General features: G+C 49.1%; 2 protein-coding genes across 5 annotated transcripts in view; one reads left to right on the forward strand and one right to left on the reverse strand.

The window, feature by feature from the left end:
- LOC123190446 (CBL-interacting protein kinase 17) overlaps positions 1–2,461 on the reverse strand; it is a gene marked incomplete at its 3' end in the record, with an annotated part of 5,976 nt that extends 3,515 nt beyond the window's left edge. Inside the window, 1 exon segment of the mRNA XM_044603091.1 lies at positions 2,092–2,461. Coding sequence (XP_044459026.1) covers positions 2,092–2,376 — 285 coding nt within the window.
- Positions 2,462–4,935: 2,474 nt separating this feature from the next.
- On the forward strand, positions 4,936–14,871 carry LOC123190454 (uncharacterized). 4 transcript variants are annotated; one of them, XR_006496352.1, is made up of 5 exons: positions 4,936–5,466; positions 8,797–9,071; positions 9,667–13,294; positions 13,380–14,330; positions 14,413–14,871. XR_006496352.1 is itself a non-coding variant. In XM_044603116.1 (4 exons), exons 2-4 carry the CDS (start codon positions 13,277–13,279, stop codon positions 14,743–14,745), a joined length of 1,302 nt encoding a protein of 433 aa, XP_044459051.1. In that variant the 5' UTR covers positions 4,936–5,466; positions 8,797–13,276; the 3' UTR covers positions 14,746–14,871. The 4 variants fall into 4 exon arrangements, 1 of the variants encoding a protein (XP_044459051.1); XR_006496355.1 differs by having other exon boundaries at positions 8,797–8,953; XR_006496353.1 differs by having other exon boundaries at positions 8,802–13,294.
- The last annotated feature ends 755 nt before the right edge of the window (positions 14,872–15,626 follow it).

Here is a 15,626-nt window from a genome sequence, read left to right on the forward strand (position 1 = left end):
CCCGGGCTGCGACTGGGCGACCACGACCTCCATCGCCGGTGGCCAGGCGCTCCCTCGCCTGCCGCCATGGCTGCCTGCCGCCATGGCTGGACGCACCCCGCATATACCAGTGTTGCAACCGTCACCTAAAACAGCTTCAACAGTTGTTGAAAAAAGCTTCAACCATAGACAGAAAAGCTTCAATGGAACTGCACAACAAGGAGAAGCTGCAACCGCAGTTGGATTTTGTTACTACTGGCGAAGTTTTTTGCTACATCCATCAGGCGGAGCTGCGACCTCGCGATGATGACAACGACGATTTTTGTTGCAACCGTAGCAGTTTTTTGCTACTAACGCTGAAGTTTTTGCTACATCCATGTACCTCACGAAACACGGCAACAGTGTTTGTTTTTTGCTGCAACCGTAGTAGTTTTTTGCTACCACCGCTGAAGTTTTTGCTACATCCATGTAAGGCGGAGTTGCAACCTCGCGAAAGACGGCGGCGGGGTTTGATTTTTGCTGCAACCATAGTTTTTTTTGCTACTACGGGTGAAGTTTTTTGCTGCAACCTGCATTTTGCCGTGCTACCATTGGCGTCAAGTTTTGCTACAACCGGAATCAACAGCTGAAAAAAAAAGCTTCAACTGGTGGTGTTTTTTGCTGCCACCATTGATGAATTTTGCTACAACCTTTAATCAGGGGGTCCGGCGGCGGCGCTGGAGTGCGAGCGGCGGGGCGCGCGACTGCAAGCTGCCGGAGCTGCAACAGGCGACTGGTGTTGACGGAGCCGCGACCATCACCAGGGAGGGGAGCTGCAACCCACGGGGCGAAGTTTTTGCTGCATGTAGATCCCGTCAAGAAACATGAGAGAAGATGGCGGAGACCGGCGGCGAGCGCGGCGAGCGCGGCGACCGGTGGCGAGCGCTGCATCCAGTACCGGGGGCGGCGGAGAGAGAGGTCCAGGCGACGGGGTGATGGCCGGCGGCCGGGAGAGGAGAGGAAGAAAGAGAGGAGGGGTCAACGCGGGGGAATCGGACGGCTAATCGCGCGCATCCAACGGCTAGGGCTGGACCGGCCGAAACTGTTCGGCCGGCGCACCGGCGCCTAGCATCGCCCTTTTAACAAACCATTCCCCAAAATAATGAGTAATTAACAAACAATAATAATAATATTTATGTCAAAAAAAGATAATAATATATTTTTTGAGACAAAAAAAAAGATAATAATATGAATCCACGGCCAAGAGAGGCACGCTGCTAAATGGAAATCTGCATCTGTGGGCCCACTAGCCCATGTCTGAGGGTGGGCCAACGAACGGACAACATGCAGTTGGAGACAACTTGCCAACTGGACCAACACCACGTGGTAGGTTTAGTGTCCTACGTGTATATAACACACTAATAAGAACTGATAATCCAAAGCAGAATCCCTCCAACAATTATGTACGAGAACATATATGGATAAGCATTAGGCTGGTCACAATGGGCAAGAACATAAGCTAGTAACTTACACACTTCCCTAGACTATATTACTACCTCCATAGTGGGTAGGAACATCTATATAGTGTCATGCAACGATGTATTTATTAGGTTATAGACTCATTGTTTCTTGAAGTGTGTGATGTTCCGATAACTTAGCTAGTTACCACAAGCACCTCTCTCTTCATTAAATATGTGACACATAAGCAAAGTTGTATTGAAGTGTGTGATGTTACTTCTAAGTTCCGCAACATTGTGACCAGACTTACGATGATGCTCGCAATCCCCACTTCCAAGTGCCCTTTGTTTAAGGAATCTCAGGCTGATAACTGTAGCGCGATTCTTCCCGGTCATCAAGATGTTTAGATATAATGAACGCCTATCCGATCAATGTTTTGTAACCCGGCTCGCCTTTTCCTCAAATTTACCAAGGATGCGTACATCTGATCTAGGGGAGTCAGCAGGCAGCAAAACATACATCGCACGCGGCTGATTCGTCAACGAATCCACTGACCGATCACAAGGAAATGAAATCAAATCAAACCAATCAAACGAGCAGGGCGGTTCAGAACAGAACAGCAGCGGCGGGGTAGCAGCAGGAGCGGAGATCGCGATTAGTAGTAGTAGTAATTACCTCGTGGAGGCGGACGACGTTGGGGTGCGCGAGCATGGTGAGCGTGGCGATCTCCCTGCGGACCTGGTCGTCGGCGCCGCGGAGGGAGAGCACCCTGCCGCGGTCCAGGATCTTCACGGCGAAGTGCTCCCCGGTGGCGCGGTGCCGCGCCTGCTTCACCTTGCCGAAGTTGCCTTCCCCGAGCGTGCGGCCCAGCTCGTACGCGCCCAGCAGCGCCGCCCGCGCGCGGCACCCCGCCGCCGCCCCTTCCGCCGCCGCCACTTCCGAGTCGCCCGTCGCCCCCATCTGCTGCTGCCCGGAGAGGGACTCGCTCCTGGTGAATCGGGTCGGAGGCGTGGTTCGCGTGTAGGATGACGATGCGATTTGGAAAGTGGAAGGGGCCGTATTTATAGCTCTGAAAATCAATAATCCTCTCCGAGCTCGCCACTTGGTCTTTCCGTGTGTGTGGTTGCGGTTGTGTTTGGTGTGGGGTTTGCTTGGTGTTTGGATTTACCTTAATTCTGAAGCCAGCCCACCCAACAGGATAAATACTCTCCGCATATTAATATTGATTAAAGCCAAACTTTATAAAAATTGACCAAGTTTATAAAAAACAATATAAAAAGTTATAGTAACAAATTAATATTGTGTGAAAATATATGCAATGATGAATTCAATGATATATATTTGGTGGTGTATATGTTAATATATTTTTCTACAAATTTGTTGAAAGAATATAAAGTTTGATTTTAGACAAACCTAATATGCAGAGTAAATAAAAACGGAAGAAGTAACAAAAATGGAAGGAGTAACATTTTTATGGTAAAAGTGAGGCGAGCGAGGAAAGAAGATAAATAAAAAAAATAGTGTGCTAGGGCAACTCCAAGGCAGATATGCATTTCATCCATCTTTTGTCCGTTTAAATCTGCGTGAACAGAAATCAAGACCCAACGCGATGACCCAAACTCATTTTATGCCCGCTTCGTGTCTATGTGGGCGTAAATTTACCCTAAATTTGGGCCGGGTTTGCGTCACACAAACAACAGATGGGCGCGTTGCATGCCCCCTTGGTGTCCACCCTACCCCACACGGCAGTCACCCAACTACCACTAAGTAAGTCCTTTTTAATGCACGTTTGTGGGGAGTACCCACCACGCCCACTCTTTCTTTCTCCCTCTGCCCCAGCCGCTGGACAGTCAACCCGTAACCATTTTCTACCGCCCACCATGTCGTGGAAGCGAACAAATGGAGCGCACGACCACGATGCCGGCCCCTCCTCGGGGCGGCGCCGCCATGTGGCAACCTTCATCGTGGTGCTGCCAGGGCTGCACCGCCGGCGCGTGACCATGTGTAAGTGTCGGTCAACCGGTGCGAGCACTACTGGGAACACGCCATCCCTGTGCCCTAAATGAACGTGCACATGCTGAACGACTGGCATTTGAACCCGAATAGGGTTCCAGTGCCAGCCATTTCGGCCTCTGGTCGTGCGCGGGAGGCGGAGATCTGCCGCCACCGCACTCAGCTACTAAGTGACCTCTGCCACGACCCGGCGTTCGCATTGGACTCGCCACACTGGGACATTTGGTTCGGCGATGAGCTCGACCAGCGTCGCTGGTCATGCTTCACCGCTCATGCACCAACGCCCCTGCGCGCTCCAACACCACAACCAAGAAGGAGGATGAGGCCCTCAAGAAGGACATCGAGGACTCCGAACTGGCCAAGATGGCCTAGTGGACTGACCTGCACCTGCCACTGGTGCTCCAAGTCTCGACGTTGGAGGCCCCCGCGCCACCGTCGAAGTCGTGGCCACTGGCGGGGCTAGTGGGGCATGTGTGGGCGTGAACGTCCACGCTGCCTTGCACGCCTGAGTGGGTGGAGCCGAAGCAGCAGCAATCGGAGTAGCTGCAGCCGAAGCAGTAGGCATGGGCCGGCAGCAGGACTGACACCGTGGCCATATCCATGGCCGGCTCCAGTCTACATCAACCTCGACGACGAGGAAGATGACAAGGACAATGACGACGGCCACTAGATCTAGGCTTAATTAATTTATTTTTGTTATCCTTTTATTTTAATTAATGTCATGAACGGATTTTTTTGCAGTATATTTTAATTTGAAATTTCGTCAAAACTGAAATGCGGCCGGTACTTGAGGCGCACTGATGAACCGGCAGACACGGACGAACTTTTAGTGCCCGTCTGGCTGCCCAAATGAATAAAAAAGGGACAATTTTCTAACTGTTTGTTTGGGCCGGTTCGTTGAAGTTACCCTTATTTTTGGCGCATGTTTAGCTGTGCATTTTGACCATATTCACTTGTAAAACTAAGAATGGCTTCCTTGCGCCGCTCCGGGTCAAAACTGGCAATTTTACAAACAAAGCGAGAGAGAAGACAGGAATGCTTCCTCATGTGGTGTGCCTATATATATTCGGGTTTATTAGGTCGGCGCTAATCTGCTTACCGTCCAGTGAGGAAGAATAAAAATTGTGTCGCCACCCCTCGTGGTATGTTTGGCATTTGCTTTGTATTATAATATCCTTTTGTGAAATGTTCAAATGTCATATACTTCCTTCGTTTTTAAATATTATCTTTCTAGAGATTTCAACAAATAACTACATACGAAGCAGAATAAATGCGTCACTCTAAAATATGTTTATATACATTCGTATGTGATAGTTCATTTGAAATCTCTAAAAATACAAATATTCAGAAACGAAAGAAGTATTATACTCCCTCTGTTCCGAAATATAGGTCGTTTAACGATGTGTAGTACAAAATTTCCTAGGCTACGAAATTTCCCGAATTTCCCATTCTACCCCTCTTCTCGTGCCGACCGACAAGTTCCCCTCTCTCTCGCGCGACGCTCCCCACCACTCGCTCCCCACCACTCGTCTCTCTCTATCTCTCGCGCGTGACGCCGCCCTCTCTCTGTCGACGCGCCCTCTCTCCCCCTCTCGCCAGCATCTTGCTCCGCACCGCCGCCTGGCTCACCGCTCCTCACACGCCGCCCTCTCCTACTCTGGCAACGCGCTGCTAGGCGAGGAGTAGATGCAGAAAGCTGCCATTTTTGTGCGCCGGCAACGCGCTACTGGGCGAGAGGGAGGCGCGCGCTGGCGCTAGATCTGAGTGCGCCGGCGGCCCCGCTGGCTACCGCGGGGAGGCCTCCTCGTCGCCGTCCCTGCAGCCGCCGCCGCCGCAGCAGCAGCAGGGGCACGCTATTCAGCCCGTGTGGCTGCGGCAGCCGAGTCTGCCTTGGGATCTTGGTGCGGGCGCGCCTCCCATCGGCTTCGGGCTTCGTGATCTTGAGGAGATGCGCAAGATGGTGCTCGACGGGTTCAAGCACTGCGCGCACGGGATCATGGAGAACAGCCAGGGGCATGCAGCCAGGAGTAGATTCCTGTACTGTTCTTTCCTGTAGTGGAGCTAATTTTGTGTCTTTGTTAATCTTCTCATGAACTTCTGTAGCTTCTGTTAGCTAGTCTTGGTCATGAATCTGCAGCTTCACCTAGTTACCGTGTGCTGCAATTTATGCTGTGTTACAAAGTGATTCTTGCTGCTGGTAACCTGGTATAGCTTTGGATTTATGAAACTCTGTTTATAAAGTGAATCTTGCTTCCAATTACAGTGATTTTCCCAGCGCATCAAATGTACTGAAACTGTAAAGTGATCCTATTAACTGTAAAGTGTAGGAGTATAATTTTAATTGTAACATTTTTCTGTTAATTAAGATAAACTGAAACCTTTTCAATCAATTAAACCTTTTCAGTCAATTAAACCTTTTCAGTATTAAAAGAAAGTTTCCATTAAACCTCTTTTGTTAATCAAACCATTTTTGTTAATTAAAAAAATTCAGAAAATGAAAACCTTTTTTTAATTAAACCTTTTCAGTATTAAAAGAAAGTTTCCATTAAACCTCTTTTGTTAATTAAACCTTTTTTGTTAATTAAAAAAATCAGTAAATGAAAACCTTTTTTTATTAAACCTTTTCACCTAAGTAAAACTAAACTAACTTTTCTGTTAATTTTGGAGCAGTGTAGTGCAGTGCAAGCATTTGTTGGAGCAATTTTGTCTTTTCCTGATTTTTTCTGAATTTTGCTTGCTTGCTTGTTCACATGGGGTATGGTAGAAACTAGGGTTCTATCCGGTCTAGGGCGTAGCCTGTAAGGGAAGGAGGGAGGAGGGAGGAGGAGATTGCGCGGCGGCCGGCGGCTGGGCGCCGTCCTTGCGGCTGGTGCGACGGCGGCGGACGCAAGAGGCGGCTAGGGTTTAGGTCTCCCGGCTCCCTAAGGGAAGCCGAGCAAATATTGATTGCTTCTTGCTTGATTAGATTGATACATCTCCTCTCCTTATATAGAGAGGTTTACTTGACTCCTAAGCAAACGATCCTAATACGATAAGATAATTGGGCTAAGCCCCTAATAATGATTAAGATACTTGGGCCATAACCCACTTGGCTAAGCCCCTAATATGCTGGAAATAACACTTCTCCCCGCCTGCACAAACAGCTCGTCCTCGAGCTGTAAGGTGGGGAAGCGCTTGCTGAACTCCTCGAGGTGATCAACCAGCGTCAAACACCTTCGTGACAGCTGGGGCGGCAGGGTCGGCGGCGACGACGTCCTCCGGAATGTAGTCTGCAACCTCCAGGTAGAAGAGTCGTGGGCAGGCGTGGCCGGGCGTGTAGGGCTCGTCGCAGTTGAAGCACAACCCTTGGCGGCGACGCTCGAGTAGCTCGACCGAGGTGAGCCGGCGGAACGGGCGCGCCGCGGTCGCGGCGAGGGGTGCCGCGGAAGCCTGAGCAGGCCGACCCTGAGTGGGATCTGGCCAGGGTAGCGACCCAGTGGCCCGGGACGGTGACTCCTGCTGGACGGCCACCGTGCGGCGCTCGAACGCACGGGCGTAGTACATGGCCGTCTGGAGATCCTGGGGTCCCCGAAGCTCTACATCCACGCGAATGTGATCCGGAAGTCCACCGACAAAGAGGTCGGCCCGCTGCTGCGCCGTCACGCCGGACGCGTGGCATGCCAGGGCCTGGAAACGGTCGGCGAAGTCCTGAACCGTGGAGGTGAAGGGAAGGCGGCCTAGCTCTGCCAGGCGGCTCCCGCAGATCGGGGGCCCAAAACGAAGGAGGCAGAGCTCGCGGAAGCGCTCCCAAGGGGGCATGCTGCCCTCGTCCTGCTCAAGGGCGTAGTACCAGGTCTGTGCCGTGCCACGGAGGTGGTAAGAGGCGAGCCAGGTGCGCTGCCCGCGAAAGAACTGGTCGCACTGGTTGAGCCAGTTGAGGGGGTCCTTCGTGCCGTCATAGGTGGCGAAGTCGATCTTGGCGAACCGCGGTGGTGTCTGGGTCGGAGTGCCGTGTTGAGCTGGCTCGGAGGTGCGGAGCAGCGAGGCGGGTGGCGCCTGGTCGGAGTACTCCGGGTAGGGACCCGCGGAGCCGGATGGCCTGCCAAACTGCGGAAACGGGGTCGGCTGCTCTGGAGCCGTGGTGTAGACTGGCGATGGCGAAGACCCAGCCGCCCAAGCTGGTAGTGGCGACGGGGAGGGCGAGAACCGGACTTGGTGTATCGGCAGGCCGGCCGGTGACGTCAGTCCGGAGCTGGGCAGAGGTGGTGCCTGGAGTTGCAGCGGCTGCTGTGGAGAGTGGGCGGACGCGGCGGTAGCCGCGGTGGCAGTAGGGGGCCACTGCGGCCAGAGGGGAGCCGCGGCTGGGGGTGGCTGCAGGTGCAGCAGCGGCGGTGGCAGCCCGCTGTGGTGCCCCGCCTGGAACGGCAGCAACGGTGTCCCGCCAATTGCAGGCGCGCCCTGGGACGGCCACGGCAGCCAGAGCTGGGCTGCAGCTGAGGGCGGCTGTAGGTGCAGCAGCGATGGGGGCCCGCTGGTGTGTCCCGCCTGGAACGGCAGCAGGGGCGTCCTGCTCGGGCCAGACGTGTTCTGGATCGGCCAGTGCAGCGCCGGATGGCTGTAGGTGGGGGCCGCAGCCGGCGGGGTGGCGTGCGGGCCGGCCAGGTATAGGGTGATGCCCTGGACGGCCGTCATGAGGTCCCGCAAGGTGCTGGACATCTCCTCCGGCGTGAAGACGGGGATCGTTGACGGCGGCGCGGAGGTGATTGGGGCCGGCGGCGTTGGGGACCCGGCCGTGGTCATCGGGGCGGTGGTGATGATGGGCAGCGGCGGCGTGGGTGGGGATGACGACATGATCGAACCTGAGTCTCTGGATACCAAATTGGTAGAAACTAGGGTTCTATCCGGTCTAGGGCGTAGCCTGTAAGGGAAGGAGGGAGGAGGGAGGAGGGAGGAGGAGATTGCGCGGCGGCCGGCGGCTGGGCGCCGTCCTTGCGGCTGGTGCGACGGCGGCGGACGCAAGAGGCGGCTAGGGTTTAGGTCTCCCGGCTCCCTAAGGGAAGTCGAGCAAATATTGATTGCTTCTTGCTTGATTAGATTGATACATCTCCTCTTCTTATATAGAGAGGTTTACTTGACTCCTAAGCAAACGATCCTAATACGATAAGATAATTGGGCTAAGCCCCTAATAATGATTAAGATACTTGGGCCATAATCCACTTGGCTAAGCCCCTAATATGCTGGTCATAACAGGGTATAATTTCAGTATAGTTCCAAGCACGGTAAAGTATCATCAATGTTATGGAGTACTGAATTTTGCAATTTTGGTTCTCTGTAATTTCAGTAATGTTATTGCTTGCTCTCTTACTGCTCTCTTCTTCTTCTTGATAGGTCAGTGTACAAGAGCTGCGACTCCGGCCTCCGTTCCAAAAGATTGCCACCGAGAGATGTTTGGTGCCACTGTTAACAACAAGTCGCAGCTCTTACTCATAGCAACTGTTAACAGCAAGTGCTGATCATAGTAAAAGATGAAAGAAACATAAGCAGAGTAAGTACTCCATTATGATGCAAATTGTTGCTTGATGCTTGGTGCTTGGTGCAAGAAAAATTGCCATGGGCTGTGAATATTAAGCAGGAAACAGGGGTCTCCTTTCCTCTTAAGCAGAGTAAGTACTCCATTATGATGCAAATTGTTGGAGTACTCCATTTGGCATTCTTTCTGTACAACATATCTTTCTAAATTTTTGTAAAGGAATCAAGACCTACAGTTTTACTCCATTTGGCATTCTTTCGGTATACACACATTTGGCATTCTTCTACTCTTGTCATATTGGCATATTTATATACTCCATTTTGGCATTTTGGCATTCTTCTGTATACACACATTATGTATACACACGTTCTGAATTTTGGCATTTGGGAGTATTTATATACAGTTTTAAACTGAGTATTTTGCACTGAAAAATCTGCCAAATTCAGTAGCAAGTCTGTACACTGTACAATAATTTGAACAAATACTGATGGAGTATCACTTGAATCATTGGCGGCAAATATATTGAATTCTCTTGTCTTGAATTATTGACAGCAAATACACCATCAGTACATCTATTGAATCAGTGGAGTACCTCTGAATTGTGATACTGATGGAGTACTCTTGTCTTCAAATTATCAGTTCAAATTTAGTGATATCTCTGAATTATACTCCATCAGTACTGCCAAATTCAGTTAACTTGTTCACATTATTTGTCGAATTATTGGCAGCAAACATCTCTTGAATCACATCCAGGCATCAGCCGAGCCCAATAGCAGCTCGAGGAAGAGCCTCCACCTGGGCGTGCACGGTCCAGGAGGAGCTCCTGGACGTGGGAGAGGAGGAGCGACCTGGACCTGGGCGCGATCGCCGAAGGTGGGGGCGCCTGGACCCTGGGCGCAATCGCCGGAGGTGGGGGCGCCTGGACCTTGGCGCAATCGCCGGAGGTGGGGGCGCCTGGACCTTGGCGCAGTCGCCGGATGTGGGGGCGGGGGCGGGGGCATGGGCAGGGCTGGAGGTCGAGGGCGAGGGCGGAGGTGGAGCTGGAGCTGGAGGTAGAACACGACGCAGGATTCCAATTCAAATTGAGGGTATTACTGTCCTTTTGCACAATTTCACCTGGTCGGAACAAGGTCGCCAGCGACCTACATTTCGGAACGGAGGGAGTATATATTAAGGGCGTGTTCGGTAGCCCTCCACAGCCACCAACTCCTCAACTGAGTAAATTGCACAGAAGAGTAAATTGCACAGAAGTACCACAATTGGGGCATTGGAAGCAGATTGGTACCAAGATTGGTAATTTTTACATGTCAGTACCAAGATTGGGGCGAGCCGTTGCAAAAAAGACTAAAAGTGTGTTTTATACGTATTGACAGAAAAGCTGACCGGTTGGGCCCGCCCGTCAGGCGACACGCTGGCCAGTGCGCGCGCGCCCGCGCGCTGACTGGGCGCTGACTGGGACGAGGCTGGCTCGCACCGTTTAGGGCGCGGCTGGTGCGGTCGAGCCACACCCCGACCCCGCTCTGCCCTCTTCCTTCTCCTCCTCGCCGGCGGCTGCCTTCCCGCCCGCCCCGCCGCCCGCCACACCACGCCACCGTAGTCATGGATCGAACTGCTTAGGCGCTGTCACCTCCACCGCGGCTGCTCGTCCCTCGCGCCCTCCTCTCCCCCGCGGCTGCTGTGCCCTAGGCGACGATGGCCTCGGCTACTCCGGCAGGCGACGATGGCCAGGGCGATGCGAGCGGCGGCGACCTCCCCCGCTTAGACCTCGATGGGAGTGGTTGCTACTCCAGCTCGGAGTACAGTAGCGAGGACGAAGATTTTGCGGCGCCGGCGTTGTCGATGGAGCAGAGGCTGAAGATGACGCGAATTTGGTTGGCCAACCCTAGCACCGCCCATCAGTGGACTCATGGCATCGGTGGTGTTCTGTAAGTGTTCCATTGTTCCATCTTTGCAAACTGAAATTGGGGATTAGGGTTAGGGTTTACTGCCTGGTTTACTGTCTGCATGTTTAGCACTCTAATTGCTAGTTCCTAAGTAGAGCAGAGAAGTATATTGGATTACATGAGTCCTAACTAGAGCAGAGCAGAGCAGCATTAGTGGATTACATTGTTATTTCTTAGTCCAAATTGTCAGAGCAGCATTAGGTGTTACCTAGTTAGAGCAGAGCAGAGCAGAGAAGCATAGTGGATTAAATCATTCCTAACTAGAGCAGAGCACCATTAGTTAACTTAAACAAAGCTTTGTTTATATGTTAACTTAAGCAAAGCTTTGTTTATATGTTAACTTAAAAAATTCCTAACTAGAGCAGAGTCCAAATTATATGTTAACTTAAACAAAGCTTTGTTTATATGTTAGCTTATCTGTTAAGTAAAATTGTTTATTAACCATTTTTTCTGTTATTTCATTTTGCAGTTTGTATGATGACATTTTGGATGTTAGGTTCTATTTTGATGCTTCAGAAATGTTTGAGTTGAAGCTCTGCAGTTCAGATGTAACATACTTGAATATGATTGCAGTGATGGAAACCCAAGGATTTAGTGAATATGATCTGCTGTTTCACATTGAGAATCCACAATTAGGGGAGAAAGGATTGGAGATGGTAGAGTGTAATGCTGAGTTGCAATTAGTAAAGAAGCAGGTTGAGGAGTCTAAGGTCTTAAATTTGCTAGTGAGGGCATGTCCACCTCCTTGCAGCCAGTTTGAGAGGCAAGAATTATCCACTGTTGTGTATGAAGAGCCTGTGTTATATGATCTCAGTGAGGCACCCATCTATGCTGTTAATGAAGAAGGAGTTGCATTTGAAAGTCAGAGTAGTAGCTACAGTGTAGCTCATGGTACTGGTCTTTGCACACAAGAGAGCAAGAATGTAAAAGGAAAAATGAAAGCTGTTATGGAAATAGAAAAAGAAGAGGGATATGTTGGCAGTGGTGGTTCTGATTGTGAAGGTGAAGAGGACATTGATGTACCACCTTTTTATATGGGTGATGCTGATGACATAGAGATGGCTGAGGGAAAGAAACAGAAAGAGTATGATGAAATGGAAGAGGAAGAAACAGATGATGAAGAATCTGAGGAGGAAGAAGTTGTGCATTATGAGGGTGAAACAGAGGTTGAGGAACCTTTTCAAATGGATGAAGATGACAAAGTTGTTTCACAGGATGTAGAAACTGTAATTGTACATGAAGAGAAGAAGAAGAAGAAACAGAAGCTTCCAGTTAGGAGAGGGCCTACAACAAGGTCACATTCAAGTGTAGTATCAGAGGAGGAACCTAATTTCAAACCTTCATCTGATGAAGAAGAGAAAGGTTTTTTGAAGGAGGCTGATGATGATGGTTTTGAGCCATTGTCATTTGTGCTGCCAAAGAAAAGGAAAAGCAGGGCAAAGCAGAGGCCTCCTAGAAAATGGTACAATGAGAAAATGGATGCACCACATGAGCAATTATGTCTACACATGTGTTTCTTGGATCAACATCAATTCAGAGAGGCTTTGTTGAACCTACACATCACTCAAGAAAGAAACTTCAGATATCATAGGAACTCAGATCAAAGAATAATTGTAGAATGCAACCAAAAAAATTGCAACTTCTTTATGGTGGCAGCAGTTATAAAAGGTGAAACTACTTTTGTAATTAAGAAGATGAGAATTAAGCACACTTGCCCTACTAGTACAGAGACAACAAGGGTAAGTGCCAAGTGGCTTGCACAGAAGTATGAGTCACTGTTCAGATCTGATCTAACAACTGGCATTCAGACTTTGATTGATGCTTGCATGGAGAAGTATGGTGTGGATGTGCCCAAGTCAATGGCATATAGAGCAAAGAACATAGCTATTGATGCTGTGCTAGGAGACCACAAGAAGTAATACCCTAGGTTGAAAGACTATGCTCAAACAGTGATGGATACAAACCCTGGGAGTAGAGTAGTAGTCACTACTGTAACTCCAACACCCACTAAAAAAATCCCCCATCCAGGTCCAAGATTCCATGCTATGTTCTATTGCATCAATGGAGCAAGGGAGGGGTTTCTCAAGGGGTGCAGACCATTCATTGATTAGTTTGTTCACCTTGTGCATTAGTTACATATTGTTTCATCTTGAAATGCATTTGAATGTTTTAAATATTGAATTTGCTTGCTCATTCAGGTGTTGATGGGTGCTTCATTAAGTTAACTACTGGTGCTCAACTACTTGCTGCCACTGGTAGAGATGGCAACAACAATATATACCCACTAGCATTTGGTATTGTTGGGCAAGAGGACACACCTAACTGGTGTTGGTTTCTACACCAACTTAAAATCTGCCTAGGAGGAGAAGAGGGACAGTTTGGTCCATATACAATAATGTCAGATAGACAAAAGGTATGTGCTTGCATCTTATGTCCTTGTTCCTATATGGTTGTTTTGTGCTAGATAGTAGCTTAGCTAGTTTAATTGTGTGTCCCAGGGCCTACTAAATGCAGTGAATGTTGTCTTTCCTAAGTGCAACCAAAGGTTCTGCCTTAGGCATATCTATGCAAACTTCCAAAATGCTGGGTTTAGGAGGGAAGATCTGAAGAAGTGTATGGATAATGCTGCCTATGCATATAGTGAACACAAATTTAACATTGCAATGAATGACCTTAGAGCTGAATGTCAGGAAGCTTGGGAGTGGCTTTGTCAAATACCCAAGAAAACATGGGCAAGGCATGCATTTGACACAAACTGCAAGACTGACCTTGTAGTTAACAATTTGTCTGAGGTGTTCAACAAGTATGTCCTAGATGTTAGGAAGAAACCAATTAGGACAATGTGTGATGGAATAAAGGATAAACAGATGATGAGGTGGCATAGGAATAGGGAGAGTGCAAAGACAGCTAGATGGGACATAACACCCCATTATAGTGAGAAGCTAGAGGTTGAGAAGGAGAGGGCCAAATATTGCAAACCAATTCAAGCTGGTGTGAACTTGTGGCAGGTTACAAGTGGGCAGCAAACCCATGCTGTTGACTTGCAAGTGCACACATGTGGGTGCAGAAAATGGGACCTCAGTGGCATCCCATGTAACCATGCCATCTCAGCAATCAACAAGGGCAAAAGAAAACCAGAGGATTATGTCAGCAAGTTCTTCAAGAAAGAATTTTATGTGGCAGCTTATGAACCAATGATCTATCCAGTTCCTGGTGAGCATGACTGGACAAAGACCCCTGGTCCAGACATTGACCCACCTGCATTTAAAGTGAAGAGAGGAAGAAAGAAAGAGAAGAGGATCAAGGGGAAATTTGAAGTTCCAAAGCCTAAAGACACATCAAGAATGGGGACTATAACATATGGCAATTGTGGACTGCAAGGACATAGGTACACAAGCTGCCTCAAGCAGTTGAAGCCTGAGCTGGCTTTGAGGAAGAACAAACATGTGGTAATCCTCTTATAAGTGGTTTTCCTTCTTGTACATTCCATTTTTTTAAGTACTTACTCATTTTCCTTCTTGTTTATGCAAGCCTCTTGCAAGGAATTCCAATGGTGGTGGTGCTGCTATTACACCAGCAACAACAACCTCTCATGCAGCTCCTACAACAACACCAACAGCTGGGAGAGGAGCTGGGAGAGGAGCTGGAAGAGGTGCTGCAGCAGCTCAAGCTGCTGGAAGAGGTGCTGGGAGAGGTGCTGCACCAGGTGCTGCAAGAGGTGTTGGGAGAGGGAGAGGTGCATTCTCTGCCCCAAGACAATCTGGTCCCTCCACATCTACTGCTCCCTCCACATCTGTTGCTGGGAGAGGTGCTGGTGGTAGACATACTGGATGGGGGGGGTACTTCTATGCAAGTGGTAACTAGATACTTCATGTGGTGGTGTACAATGTCATCTTTGCTTTGGTGGTGTACTTAAGAATCAATGCCATATATGGGTTTTGTTGATGTGGATGCAACTTATGAGTGAATGCCTGGAATGGACTATCTTGATATGCTGGAGTTATTGATTATGCAAGCTTGGATGGTTCTTTTTATGATTGATATGTTGTTATGATAAAAATGGTTCTTTTTATTATTGATATGTTGTCTATGCTCAAAATGGTCTTTTCTATGTTGTCTATGTTTTGGTGGCTCGGGGTCGACGGAACCACCTAAAGCCATCAATTAGGGTCTAGGGTGTCTCGGGGTCGACGGAACCACCTAAAGCCATCATTTTGGGTTTTGGTGGCTCGGGGTCGACGGAACCACCTAAAGCCATCAACTAGGGTCTAGGGTGTCTCAGGGTCGACGGAACCACCTAAAACTATTCCTTTTGCAAATGCATTTAAGCATTTAAGCATCACTCTAACATATGTAACTATTCCTCAAATGCATTTAACCATCATTTTCAGTCTAACATAAGCAAATGATACTAACTGGAGTTCAACACATTATAGGAATACACAACCATTGTTCACATTACATAGTGGAGTTCAAATGCACAATCCATCCTTTTCTCACAAAAGGATGAATAGCATATTAGTAGGTACATAAACAGCCAGAGTTCACAATTAGTTCTAGAACCATACATTACACTACCATAATTCTAAGTTACTAGGCCATTGCACAGCCATCCTTCCCAAAAGGTCTGCAATGCCCACTAATCTTAATTCATCTTGTTCAGTTCTCCAAGATGGCCTGGATCCCCTTGATCTTCTCCTTCAGCTTCTCCTCTGCCTTCATGAGCTCAGTAATCTTAAACTCTT

This window comes from Triticum aestivum, chromosome 1A (assembly GCF_018294505.1).
Source record: "Triticum aestivum cultivar Chinese Spring chromosome 1A, IWGSC CS RefSeq v2.1, whole genome shotgun sequence".
NCBI lineage: Eukaryota > Viridiplantae > Streptophyta > Magnoliopsida > Poales > Poaceae > Triticum > Triticum aestivum.

Excerpts from the sequence above, each read along its gene's own strand:
- LOC123190454 (XM_044603116.1), top strand. Across the intron at positions 14,331-14,412 it reads TGAGGAAGAACAAACATGTG|CCTCTTGCAAGGAATTCCAA; the intron begins GTAATCCTCTTA and ends TGTTTATGCAAG.